Source organism: Sminthopsis crassicaudata, chromosome 1, assembly GCF_048593235.1.
Source record: "Sminthopsis crassicaudata isolate SCR6 chromosome 1, ASM4859323v1, whole genome shotgun sequence".
Taxonomy (NCBI): Eukaryota; Metazoa; Chordata; class Mammalia; order Dasyuromorphia; family Dasyuridae; genus Sminthopsis; species Sminthopsis crassicaudata.
The window spans coordinates 28,899,785-28,914,380 of NC_133617.1; the positions used below are offsets into that span (position 1 = coordinate 28,899,785).

General features: G+C 39.8%; 1 protein-coding gene across 2 annotated transcripts in view; it reads right to left on the reverse strand.

The window, feature by feature from the left end:
* Nucleotides 1-14,596, reverse strand: part of RPH3A (rabphilin 3A) — a 179,590-nt gene that overhangs the window by 69,638 nt on the left and 95,356 nt on the right. For both annotated transcript variants that reach the window (XM_074297249.1, XM_074297241.1), the window contains exons 4-5: nucleotides 8,695-8,824; nucleotides 8,160-8,246 (exon numbers count right to left, since the gene is read on the reverse strand). In XM_074297249.1, the coding sequence (XP_074153350.1) occupies nucleotides 8,160-8,246; nucleotides 8,695-8,824 (217 nt within the window). The remainder of the gene's footprint in view (nucleotides 1-8,159; nucleotides 8,247-8,694; nucleotides 8,825-14,596) is intronic.

Sequence of the window (14,596 nt, forward strand, 5' to 3'; positions counted from 1 at the left end):
GTCAATCCTGTCTATTCATCCATACATCCTATTTATGTACTACCTATCCATGCATTTATTTATCTGTCTATTCTAGCTAGCTATCTACCTGTTCATCCATCTGTCTGTCTATCTATCAATCCTGTTTATTTATTTATCTATACATCCTATTTATGTACTACCTATCCATGTATCTATTTATCTGTCTATTCTAGCTAGCTAGCTATCTACCTATCCATCTGTCTATCTGTCTGTCTGTCTATCAGTCAATCCTGTCTATCTATTCATTTATACATCCTATTTATATACTACCCATCCATGCATCTATTTATATATTTTATCTAACTATCTACCTACCTACCTATCCATACATTTATCTATCTATCTATCTATCTATCTATCTATCTATCTATCTATCTATCCATCCATCCATCCATCCATCCATCCATCCATCCATCCATCCTTCCCCTGGAACTTTGCTAGCACTATGGAAACAAGGAAAAGGAGGTAATGTATTATACGGCAATATAGTATGTCAAGTGAGGAAATCCAAGAATTAGGAGAGGAAAGCATGGTAGAGAATATTTGGCTGAAAAGCAATGAAGGGAGAAACATATTTGGGCTTTTGTTTGGTTTCTTTTTTAGTTTATGTTATTTTCTTGGTAATTGAAAAAAAGAAGAAATAGATAAGGAGGTTGGAAAACGTAAGTCTGGAACAAAGGCAGGATAGCATAGTGATGGGGGACTTCAATTATCTATATTATCATCTTAATAATACTAATGGATACTATTTATGTAGTGTCTTCTGTGTGCCAGGTACTACAATAAGCACTTCACAATATAATCTCATTTGATCCTCACCACAACCCTGAGAGGCAGGAGCTATTATTATCACCATTTTACAGACAAGGAACCTGAAGCAAATGAGAGTTAAGTTACTTGCACAGGGTTACAGAATTAGTCAATGTCTGAGGCCGCATTTGAACTCAGGTCTTTCTGACTTCTAGAAATTCTCACCAAATTTATGGCCAAGTTGTGATTTTCTTTAAGGCTTTTCTTGTAGGTGTTTTGTTATTTTTTTTCTTTTCTTGGTTTGCATTCTGGGCATCCCTGGCACCCTACTTGCTCTTTATCTTTTTTTGTTTACTCATTTTCTAGCCTTACTCCTAATACTGGGACTGTTAAGCTAGAGTACACACTTCTGGTGAGACTGCCATGACCTTGTGTGCTCTTGGCCTGATTCATCTGGAATCCTGATGATTCTCTAAGCACTCAGTTCCATGTTCTTCAGGGCTTCCAGGGCCATCTTGGGTCAGATGACTGCAAGTTTTCAGGAGGCTTTTTTTTATACGATTGGTTGAGGGCCTGATCTGGATCACTATCTTTTTAGACACTTATTTATTTGTGTTTCAGTGTCACAAAGACTTGCCTCTCAACATAGAGCTTCCAGTAGACAGTTACTAGCCTGGATCTCCATTAACTAGCTGGAAGGCTGATTATCCCTGTCCTCAACTCCAAAACTGAGTCATTAATCCTGCAGAGAAACAGCACTATGGCCCGTTGAGAAGCTGAATTTGCAATCTACCCCTTTGCCATAATTCCTGCTTTTGGGCTGAACTCATGCTCTTGGGTTGGGAAGATGGCTCACTGTGATTTTGCCTTAGATTCCACAATCTCTACTCAGTCTAATGCTCATTTAGAGCTTTAATTACAGCAGCTATGGCTGCTAGGTGGCCCAGTAGAGTGCCTGGTCTGGAATCAAGAAGACAGTTCAAATACAACCTCAGTCACTGATTAACTGTGTGATTCTGGGCAAGTCACTTCACCCTGTCTGCTTCATCCATAAAATGAGCTGGGAAAAAATGACCAACACTCCAGCATCTTTGCCAAGAAAACCCTAAATGGAGTCACAGAGTTGGACATTACTGAACAACAACAAAATGGGAGAGTTGAAGTGTACGTTCTTTTTTGCTAAACTATCACACTTTAATTATCTAGACATAAATTGGTGTGTTCTGTGTGTATATGTAGTTCTGTCTCATTCTCTGTCTCTGCTCTTTCTTTGTCTCTCTGCCTCTGTATTACTCTGTCTCTGTCTCTCTCTGTCTCTTTCTGACTGTCTCTCTGTGTCTGTGTCTATCTCCTGTCTCTGTCTCTCTTTTTTTGTTTCTCTGTCTCTGTCTCTATCTCTCTGACTGTCTGTGTCTGTTTCTCTCTCTCTCTCTCTCTCTCTCTCTCTCTCTCTCTCTCTCTCTCTCTCTCTCTCTCTCTCTTTCTCTCTCTCTCTCTCCTTTCTCTGTGTCTCTGTGTCTTTGTCTCTGTCTCGCTCTGTCTTTATCTTTCTCTCTTTTCTCTCTCCTTCTCTCTTCTGTCTCCTCTTTCCTTCCTTCCTCCCCAAAACAGAAGAGAACAGTTAATAATTTAAGGACTTGACTTACTAATAATTTTATTCTTCAAAAAGTGAAGTAAAGTTTATTTTTGACTTCTTGATTTAATTAGACTAGAACACGATTTTCTTCAGGAGGAAGGAACGTATTGTTGGATGATAACTATGGGACCCCTGGAGTAAGGGAAGGGAAAGTAACCACTCCTTCCCTAAGTTTGCAAAGAGGAAAAGAAATCCAGGTATACTCTGATGTGCAAAGAGTTTGGGAAAAGGAAAAGTAGAATCTTATAGAATAAAATTCTGTCTACAGGCAAGTTATCCCAAGAGAAATATGAGTTGCTCAAGAATGGAATTCTGAAGATAACGGAAAACATTTCCTTTGAGGAAGGGGGAAACATGATACCTGAAAAGACCAATAGGGATACACTGGAATTTCACCAACCAGTTTAGATTTTTTTTTATTTTTGCTGAGGCAATTGGGGTTAAGTGACTTGCCCAGGGTCACACAGCTAAGAAGTGTTAAGTGTCTAAGGCTAGATTTGAACTCAATTCCTCCTAACTTCAGGGTTGGTGCTCTCTCTGCTATGCCAACTAGCTGCTCCCCAGCTTAGATTAAAAAAAAAATCTAAAGAGGATAGAAGGAAGATCAGGTACCAGAAGACAAATATAAATGCCACATGATTGTGTAAAAATGGCCATCAGGAATACTAAAACTAAGATTGAGCAGAGGCTGGAATGGGAAAGTAAGGACAATAAAATGAAACTTTCTTAGCTTTCTATCAAAAAAGATGACCTTTGTACTGGACATGATATAACAAAAATAGCTAAAAGGGAGTTGATATAGAGAAACTAAGAGAATTTTTAGCTGCCTAAATGTACTGACCCAGATGTACTATGCTAGGAGCAGCTAGGTGATTCGTGAATGGAGTACCTGTCCTGGAATCAGAAAGATCTGAGTTCAAATCTAGTCTCAGACAGTTACTATCAGGATGACTCTGGGCTAATAACTTAAAAAAAAACAACCACCAAAAAACCCCTCTGCCTGCCTCAGTTTTCTCACCTGTAAAAAGAGGATGGAATTAATAACAGCACAGATGTTGTGAGAATTAAATGAAATAATAATTGTAAGGCACATAGTACAATGTCTGGCATATAAACATTAGCTATTACAGATATATCTTGTTTTGTTGTACTACACAAACATTGCATGTTTTACAATTTGAAAGGTTGTAGAAATCCTGTGTTCTATCACACCGTTTTCCCAGCAGCATGTGCTCACATCATGTCTCTCTGTCAACATTTTGGTAATTTTAGCACTATTTAAAACTTTTTCATGATTATTATATCTGTTCTGGGGATCTGTGATCAGTGACCTTTGATATTAATCAATGGTAATTGTTTTGGGGCTCCCTGAACTGTGCTTATATAATATGGGCAAACTTAATCAATAAATGTGATACCAACCTGCTATTCTTGTCTCTCCCTCACTCAGGCCTCCTCATTCATTGAAATGAGACCAATTAATTACCTTACGATGATTTCTGAGTGTTCAAGTGAAAGGAAGAGTCAATCAATGGGGCAAACTTCACGTTGTCTTATTTTAAGAAATTGCCACAACCTTCAACACAACCTTCAGCTACCAACACCCTGTTCAGTCAGCAGCCATCAATAAAGCAAGACCCTCCAGCAGCAAAAAGATTACAAGTCACTGAAGGCTCAGATTATATTTAATTTTTTTTAGCCATAGAGTACTTTTAAATGAAGGTATATACATTTTTTAGACATAACACTATTGCACATTTAATAGACTCCAATATGGTATAAACATAACTTTTTTGTTCCTTTAAAATTTTAATTTATATTTTAAAGCTATTCATGGATATTCTTTATATATGTATGTATGTATGTATGTGTATATATATATATATATATATATATATATATATATATATATATATATATATATATATATATATATATATATATATATATATATATATATGTCCGTGTGAGTCATGTTGGGAGAGAAAAATCAGAATAAAAGGAAAAAAAACTATGTGGAAAAAATAGAAAGGAAAAAAAAGTGAAAATAGAATACTTGATCTGTATTCAGTCTCCATAGTTCTCTTTCTGGATGTAGATAGCATTTTCCATCCAAATAAACATAACTTTTATATGCACTGGGAAACCAAAAACTTCATGTGATTCACTATATTGCAATAGTCATTTTATTGCAGTGGTCTGGAACTGAACCTACAATATCTCTAAAATTTTACTATTTTATTATTACTATATCCTTGGGTCCTGAAAGGACTAGCAAACATAGTTCCTGAGCCACTGCCAATGATATCTTTAAAACTGTAAGATGGGAGAGATATCTCCAAATTGGACAAGCACAAATGTATAAATCAACTCCACGAGAACAAGATAGCAGAAGAGTGGTTAGACAGTGGTGCTGGGGGAGAAAATATATGGGGATCTTAACTCAATAGGGATCAGTAGTATAATGTGGCAGCCAAAAAAGCTAAGGGAACCTGGGTTACATTAAGAGAGACAGAGCTTCCAGGGATGTGATTATCCCACTATGTTATTCCCTCATCAGACCTTATCTGGATTTCTTTGTTCAAGTCTGTAAGCCATGGCTTAATAAGGACATTGACAAGCTGGCAAGTGTGTCTAGAGCGGGGCAGTCAGGATGTCAAGGAGCCTGGATTCCACGTCAGGTGAGGAATAATTGAAGAAAGTAGAGAAGAAAAGACTCAGGGGACATGAGAGCTAATCTCCAAGTATCTGAAGGGTTGGCGAATGGAGAAAAAATGGTTTTGCTCTTTATGACCCCAAAAGGAAGAATCAGGAGCAGTGAGTAAAAATTGTATTTATGCTTAATATCACAGAAAAGTTCTTAACAGTGAAAGCTGCCCCCATATTTAAAAACCTATCAAGGAAGCAAGGAATAGCTGGGCAGCTTTAAAAACAATATGTAGGATTTATTATATAGGTTTTCTGGAAATGGAAATTTATTGTTTTATATTGAATCCTTTCCCATGGCAGTGTTGGGATTTTTTTTTCTCATTTTGTATTTAAGTTTAAAATTATATATGTGTGTGAATTCAATGTCAGGTATTTTATGTGGGTGGGGGGCTCCTTTTATATTTAGATTGGACTAAATGGCTGCTGAGGTCAGCTTACGACTCAAATTTGTGATTTATAGATAGATAGATAGATATGTGTATATATATATTATATACACACACACACACATACACACACACACACACACACACACACACACACACACACACACACACACACACACACACATATATATATATATATATATATATATATATATATATATATATATATATATATATATATATATATATATAATTTTTGGTCAGTCCATTGGGGTTAAGTGACTTGCCCAGCCTCACAGCTAAGCAGTGTTAAGTGTCTAAGGCCATATCTGAAATCAAGTTACCTTGACTTCAGGGCCAGTGCTCTATCTACTACACTATCTAACCATCCCTAATTCTGTGATCCTTTTAAAGTAGAAGTCTCTCTGAACCAGTATGTAGGATTTGGCTTCTCTCTCCTCTTCGGGGCCCCATGATGACTCCCACCGCCTCTAATCCTCCAAGAGGATCAAGCTATAGGGAAATCAGATCCTTTCCTGACTCTGGGTCATTTGTGGCTTTGTTACCCATCAGGGGAGAAGGATGGAGGCCAGAGAATCACAGATTTGAGAAGTAGAGGGGACTTCAGTAGCCAACTGGTTCCACTGCATAAAAGGATTTTTCTCTATAGCTTATTTGACAGTGATTGTGTGCTCGGCCTTTGGTGGAGCCCTCTGAGGCCATATCGGTATGGTTAGCCACTATCAGGCACACTGTGCCTTGACCCCAACATAGTAACGTGATTTTGGTTCTCTTTGAGAATGAAAGACAATAACCTATATGTCAGCTATGGTTGGAAGTTCTCCAAGAAGGAAGGAGTCTTCCAATGAAAACCACTAATTCATCATGGAGGGAATTCCTTTTGTGTTCACTGAGGCACATTTGTCAATGTCCTAGCACTCAGGGACAGGGAGGAGCAGGAAGGTCAGCTACAGTGAGAAGAAGAAAAAGGCACTCTAGTGTTTGCTTCTTCCCCCATTTCTCCTACTCTCCCCGTTCTTCCCCCATTTCTCCTACTCTCTCCTGCTGACAGTACCTTACAAATATGGACACTTGATAATTTTTTGTTGATTGATTGAATTATTTTGAGATAGCTAAATAAAAATCTATATTTCAGTGCTTGGAAAGGAAGAGGAGGAAGAAAGACTGGCAGACAGGAAAAGAGAGGAGAGAAGTAGAGAGAAATAAAGAAACAGCCAAAAGATAACATGAGAAAGTGGGAAAGAGAGAAAGAAGGAAGAAGGAAAGAAGAAGGAGAAGGGGGTAAGGGAGGGAAGAGAGGAGGAGAAAGGAAGGAGGGAGAGAGACAGACAGAGACACACACAGAGACAGAGCAATAACTGAAGAGAAAAAGGAAATAGAAAGACAAGAAGAGAAAGACAGGAAGGAAAGGAGGGAGGAAGGAAGGGAGGGAGGAAGGGAGGGAGGGAGGGAGGGAGGGAGGAAGGAAGGAAGGAAGAAAGGAAGGAAGGAAGGAAGGGAGGAAGGAAGGAAGGAAGGAAGGAAGGAAGGAAGGAAGGAAGGAAGGAAGGAAGGAAGGAAGGAAGGAAGGAAGGAAGGAAGGAAGGAAGGAAGGGAGGAAGGAGGGAGAGAGGGAGGGAAGGAGGGAGGGAGGGAGAGAAGAAGGAAGGAAAAAGAAGAAAAAAAGAAAGAAAGAGAAAGAAAGAAGAAAAGAAAGAGAGAAAGAAAAAGAAAGGAGGGAGAGAAGAAGAAAGGGAGGGAGGAAGGAGAAGGAAAGAAAGAGGAATATAGGAAGACTAGGAGAGATTGTGGGGAGAAGGAAGAGGAAAAGAAGGAAAGATAAAAGACAAAGAAGGAAAAGGAGGTCAGCTACTTCTTCAGCAAACCCTCCTAACCATCCTTTAGCTATCTCACAGAATTGCAGGATTTTGGAAATGGAAGGTTGGACCTTAGAGGCCATGTGGTCCAACCCACACATGAACAACTTTCCTTCCCCACCCCCACTTCAACCTATATAGTCAGTTCTTTAATTCTCTCATGGCTCCATTTGGGGCCAAGTAGATCAAGGCTAATCCCTCTTTCTTAAGACTCAAATAAAGCTATCTTATCACCCCTTGAGTCTTCTCTTTTCCAGGCTAAATATCTTAAGTTCCTTCCCTTACTTCTCCTGTGACACAGAATCAGGGTCTCTATTCTCATTGCCTTCCTCTGGACACTCAGTTTTTCAACATGTTTACTAAAATGTCAAACCAACAACAATAAGCATTTATTTAGCACCTGCTGTGTTCCAGGCACTGAGCTAAGCAATGGGGAGAGAGAGGAAAACCAAGCCCTTTCCTAAAGGAACTCATTCTAAGAAGAAGGCAACAGGCAAAATGTGATGCCCAAGATTAAAGAATAACTCCAGAGGTGGGAGTGCTGTGTGAACAGCTAACCTCATATGGAGGCTGACTGGTCCAGCCTCAGAATACATCTTTTTAGTGATTCCAATACCTCAGCTCACTGGGACCCAGGGGAACTTGGGGTTTTGATAGGAAAACCTAGAGAGTGGAAGTGAACCTTACATTTCTTCTCTCCCTTCCCCTTCCTTGGGAATTAGGGAAGTGGATCAGAGAGAGTTGGGAGCCCCAAGGCTGGAGTCAAAGCAAATCACTCACCTCTCTCTGCTCACTGCAAATCTTGCAAAGCCAGATGGAATGTGGGCGATTGTTGGAGGTCTCCACTCCACACTTAGTGCAGACATTCTGGGGGCAAAGCCAGACAGAACCTGGGTTAGGTTTGTAAAAGTCAGGGATTGGAGAATGGGGCTGCTGGAGATGGGGTGGGGAGGAGGAGAAAGGAAAAAGGAATGCATGTGTCATCTCTGTGCCATTTAAGTCCTGATGGAGGCAAAGAGCTGGTAGGAAGAGCACTTCTATTTAAGGCGGAGGCTCTGGATTTGAATCCCAGCTCCATTTGTGTAATCTGGGACAAGTTATTTAAACTCTCTGAGATTCAGTCAGATTATCTATAAAAGGGAGGGTTAGAATAGCTGTCCGTGGCCAAGACAATCCCATGCTCCTATGAAGCCCACCTCATATGGACAGATGTCAAATGGAATCATCACAAGACTCTGTCTTGGGGAGCCCTATTGTTTCTCCTTGGGTCAACCAGACACCAGAGCTCAGCAGAGAAAGAAGAGGAAGGAGTTACCTTCTTGCAGTCCTCACACACTACACAGGAGGATCCCAGAATTCCCAGCTGTTCCCCACACAGGATGCAGCGGTTCACCCCATCTCCAGCCACGTTCTTACGCATGTTCTCCAAGCGATCCACCAGGCGCCTGAGATGGAAGAGAGTAGGAACATTGCACTTGAGGGTTCACAGGGACCAAAAACTATGTACATTGAGTGAGGTCCTAACTAGAAGGGACAATGCCTCAAGGACACAACATGGTTGGGGATTGGGAGACATAGACAATTACTTCCCCATGGTGGTACTCTAGCCTGCTATCCCTGCATCTGGTGGTCTTGTGCTGGCTCTAGGCTGCGTATAACTGTCCTTGGTATTCCTATATTTCCATCCCTTTCCTCGGATCCACATTTCATCTCTTTTCAGGGGGCCAGTGCTTCCACGGGATCTGGGACTGGATTTTCTGGGGGAACAGGCTACTCATCATCATAGCAAAATACATTCAAATGAGCCTCTGCATTCTAAAATTAATTTACCCTGGCCCTAGGCCCAACACATACACACAATCACGTTCACCCTATTTTTTTCAGTACTTGTATGCTTGCTTTTATTAATTAGTTTTCTCCACTTGTATACATCACAATCCTCCAGAAAGTTTGCAGGCAGCCTTTGAAAGTTGCCATAGCTCAAAATACATGCCCTTGGAGTTAACCCAATAGTGAGGCTGATTTGGGGGCAGCATAAAGTCTGTTCACATGCCCCTAGTTGAAGCTTTTTGAGATTGGAGTAGCTTTTGAGAATGAATGCTACAAGGAGGTATCAGAATAGGACCTTAATTGAGGTCATGATTTCAGCCACTGGTAAACTACGTTAAAATAAATCCCTATGCTGGCAACTTGCAAATCTATGTACTTTTTAAATGAGATTGTGAGGTAATAGATATGGATCTATAAGGACTCTCGGAGGTCACTTTGTCCAAATCCTCATTGTACAGATGAGGAAACTGAGCCCACAGACATTTGACAGTTTGCCTCAGATTCTACAAATAGATGGATGAAGAGCCAAGATTTGAATCCACATCTTTCCACTATACTTTGCTCCAGTTCCATGTCTCCACCATGATGAGCTTTTGGCTATTATAGCAGATTGTCCCACTATCAATCCTACTTCTTATCTTTGATTTCTCCCTGTCTGCTAGCTGCCCCACTATTGCCCACAAACATATCCATGACTCCTCCACCCTCAAAAGACCCTCACTTGATGCATCCCTCCATATTAGTTTCTCATCCCATATTGTTCTCCCTTCTATGACTAACCTCTATGATAAACCGTAAAATAATAAGTGTTCTTCAGCAAGATGGTGCAGTGGGTAGAACGCCAACCCTGAAGTCAGGAGGAACTGAGTTCAAATTCAGACACTTATTAGCTGTGAGCTATTTCCTTTTTTGCTTATTTGTTTGTTTGTTTTGTGAGGCAATCAGGGTTAAGTAACTTGCCCAGAGTCACACAGCTAGTAAATGTCAAGCATATGATGCTAGATTTGAACTCAGGATTCACTGACTCCTATCCATTTACCACCTAGTTGCCCTTCATGGTCCATTTCCTTCACAAGGTCTGTTCTGATCCCATTCCCAGTGATTTTAATCTGACCTCACCCCTTAAGTATGTACCTATTTGGCAATTATTTATCTATTATATGCTGTGTCCCATACACCAAAAATAAGTGACTTATTATTAGCACCTGGTACATGGTAGATACTTTATAAAGTGTTTGTTGAATGAAGGAATGAATGAATATTCCTGTAAGGTAGTCTGGGAAAACACAATCAATCAATCAGCAAGAATTTTTTAAGTGTCTATTATATACCAAACACTGAGCTAAGGCTTGGGGAGCAAATACAAAATGGTCCCATTTTACAGATTAACACATTGATACTTATAGAGATGATGGGGTTTTTTGAGATACTGAACTTCCCCCTCCCCATCCTAGCCAGACTCCAAACAGACATCTACCAATTAAAGAATTAGTAATGGATGTGAAAGTAATAACAATCCGTATTTAACAATATAAAACAAAAAATTGAAGGAGAATCTCCCTCCCTGCCAACGTGCCCAGTCCTTCGCCCAGCCATCCCTGGAACCCATCCCCACCCCTGAAATCAGTGTAACATCAAATGTTGAAAATAGGACAAATTCAGAAACCGAGTTTTTTTTTCCTTTCTTCTGTCTGTCAGAAGAGACATGTGGCCGCTTGAGGCAATCTCTGAATCACAGACCCATGGGCCTTAGGATGGGCTGTGACCCAGATCTGACAAAATCATTTAAGATAGGGAGATCTCGAGAGCCCTCAGGAGAGCTGACAGCAGGCTTCCGCCCCTTCTCTTGGTCTCAGCCAACTACCCCCTGCCCCATGCTCTGCCAGCTTCAGGCTTGAGAGATCTCCTTCCTCCTTTGCGTCAGATGCAGGGATTGCAAGGCCTGGACAGTTCCTGCTGCCCAAGAATGCTTATTTTCAGAACTAGGGCACGAATACTACATTTTCCTTTTGCCCCAGTGCTTCAAACACTAAGAACGGGATTCCTCTGCTTCCCTCTCTCCTCCTCCCCACATATACCAGACAAAAGCTTAGGTTGAGAAAACCAGGAGGGGAATGGAGGAGTCATTCTCCCAACTGAGACAGATTGGAGATACTAAGGGGGAGGAAGGGAGACAAGGCAACTTCTGCTTTTAAATTCTTGTAATTTTTAAAGGTTTTTTTTTCCCTTTTCAAAAGACAGGCATAGATAGTTTTCAATATTCACCTTGCAAAATCTTGCGTTCTAATTTTTTTCCACCCTCCCTTCCCCTCACTCCCTCCCCTAGATGGCAAGTAATTCAATATATATTAAACATGTGCTATTCTTCTTCTCTATATATATTTCCACCATTATCATGCTGCATAAGAAAAATCAGATCAAAAAGGGAAAAAATGAGAAAAAAAACACAAAATGCAAGCAAACAACAAAAGTGAAAATACTATGTTGTGATCCATATTCAGTTCTCTCTCTGGGGCACTCTCCATCACAAGAACATTGGAACTCATCTGAATCACCTCACTGTTGGAGAGGGCCACGTCCATCAGAATAGATCATCATTTATCTTCTTGTTGCTGTTTACAATGTTTCCTGGTTCTGCTCACTTCATTCAGCATCAGTTCCTGTTAAGTCTCTCCAGAGCTATCTGAAATCATCCTGCTGATCATTTCTTAGAGAAATGGAATATATAATATATATATTCCATAACATTCATATACCATAATTTATTCATTTGTTCTCCAACTAATGGACATCCACTCAATTTTCTGTTTGCAAGACATCCTCTTAAAGAAAAATCTTTACTTTGTGTGAGTATTGACTGACACAATGAACTCAATACAAGCATAATGACACTTCACTGACCCAAAAGAATTAGGGAATTTCCCAGAAAACTCAAGTTTGGCTTTTCCCCCAAAAGGAAAGCTTGAAAATTTAAATGAGAGAAATAGAAATCTTTCTAAAAATGTCCACAGGATCATCGATTTAGAGATGGAAGGTAAGTTAGGTCACTGATTTCAAATCCCTCACTTTTTACAAAAGAAAGTTGAATCCCAGTATAATTGTAACTATTTCCTGACTCCAAGTCTACTACCTTAGCACTCCTCACCATACTGCCTCTCTAATATACTTCACACATTGCTCAGTCTTCTTATACCCTGAATATGGAATAGAATTTACCTCTGTTGATGTAATGCATAAGACATTTATTGAGTGCCTTTTGAATACAAAACTTTGTGCTGTACACTAAGGGAGATACAGAATTTAGGAAAGGTGGGATGGCTCCTCATGGAACCTGAAATCAAATAGGGTATTGAACCTAATTTAATTCAGTTCAATGAATCTTAGTTGTTAAGTACCTACTGTGTGCTAGGCTGAGGATAAAAAGATAACATAAAAGAATCCCTGCCCTCAAGAAGCTAACTATCTATTTGGGGATGAAATAAACAGGTACACAATTAGATCAATACAAAATGCACTCAAATTAAATAGAGTAATCTTTCAGGGAGGGCTAATCATTGAAATCTTAAAAAGCATCTTAAAGGAGATAGCCCCAGAACTTAATCCTAAGTGAACATACGGATTCTGAGAGGTAAGAGAATTCTAGGCATCCAAGACAGCAAAGCTTGGGTATAGGGGGAAAGGCAAATGCACAAAGCTATCTTATATGAAATTACATAATAATTAGGTACATGATAAGTGTAATAGAGAGAAATAGAACAAGGCATCATATGAAATCTGAAGAGAAAGGTCAACCTTAGGAGACTAAAGAAAGAGGTAGCACTTGCATGTCAATGGTATGATTTAAATCTAGGTCTTCCTGAATCAAAAGTCAATTTCCTATTCTCTCTAGGAGGCAAAAAGCATGAGGCAATTTATGAAAATGACTCAGGATTATCCTTACCCATCGTCCTTTGCTATTTTGCACTTAGTACAGTGCCTGGCACCAGAAATATAATAAATGTTTGTTGCCTTGCTGTTGCTTCTCTGATTGGCCCTTAAATTCTGGACTTTAAGAGTTCTGGTGACAACAATGAGACTTCCAAATACAAACCTAATCCCAGCTAGAAGTTAGTCACCTCTACAATGGCATTCTTACCCCTAATTAACTTGAATCCCTTGTCACTATCCCATTCAGTACATGTGTGTGGAAGGCGGCAGGTTGGAGGCTACATCTTGGAACAAGTGAGATCAGGACATGTGATTTTAAAAGTTCTGGTATTGGACACTCAGAGTTTTCTATCTTGAAAAAAAAAACAGCATTAAAACGAAAGCATCTTTAACTATGTTGTACTATTTGCTATGAGGGGCCAGAGGAGAACAATTAGCATAGTGATAAAGTGACTGGAGCCCTTTGCTTTCATGACACCCTTAGGAGGAGTAAATGTCACAGTGGCAGCATTTGTACAAGTGTATTTGAATTTCAAAGTCTCACACTAGAGAACTGGACTCAGTCAACACTTGGATTTGCTAAGTGCCCTAACCAAGGAATCCAGTTTTGAAAAAGGAACAGTTTAAATGTCTTCCAGAAACGAAACTGAGAGTGATATGACCGATTTTGTGAATTTCCCAGTACAGAAGAAGTTTGAACTTTGATCTAGAGCCCAGGGGAGACGACCACTTAGTCAATTATAGAAGGAAGGAAGGAAGGAAGGAAGGAAGGAAGAAGGAAGGAAGGAAGGAAGGAAGGAAGGAAGGAAGGAAGGAAGGAAGGAAGGAAGGAAGGAAGGAAGGAAGGAAGGAAGGAAGGAAGGAAGGAAGGAAGGAAGGAAGGAAGGAAGGAAGGAAGGAAGGAAGAAAGAAAGAAAGAAAGAAAGAAAGAAAAGAAAGAAAGAAAGAAAGAAAGAAAGAAAGAAAGAAAGAAAGAAAGAAAGAAAGAAAGAAAGAAAGAAAGAAGGAAAGAAGGAAAGAAGGAAAGAAGGAAAGAAGGAAAGAAGGAAAGAAGGAAAGAAGGAAAGAAGGAAAGAAGGAAAGAAGGAAAGAAGGAAAGAAGGAAGAAGGAAAGAAGGAAAGAAGGAAAGAAGGAAGAAAGAAAGAAAGAAAGAAAGAAAGAAAGAAAGAAGAAAGAAAGAAAGAAAGAAAGAAAGAAAGAAAGAAAGAAAGAAAGAAAGAAAGAAAGAAAGAAAGAAAGAAGGAAAGAAGGAAAGAAGGAAGGAAGGAAGGAAGGAAGGAAGGAAGGAAGGAAGGAAGGAAGGAAGGAAGGAAGGAAAGAGAGAGAGAGACAGAGAGAGAGAGAGGAGAGAGAGAGAGACACAGGGGGGGGGGAGGGGGAGGATTGTTCTAGTCCCATCTGACTCTCCATAACCATATTTAGCATTTTCTTGGCAAGGGAACTGAAGTGATTAGGCTTT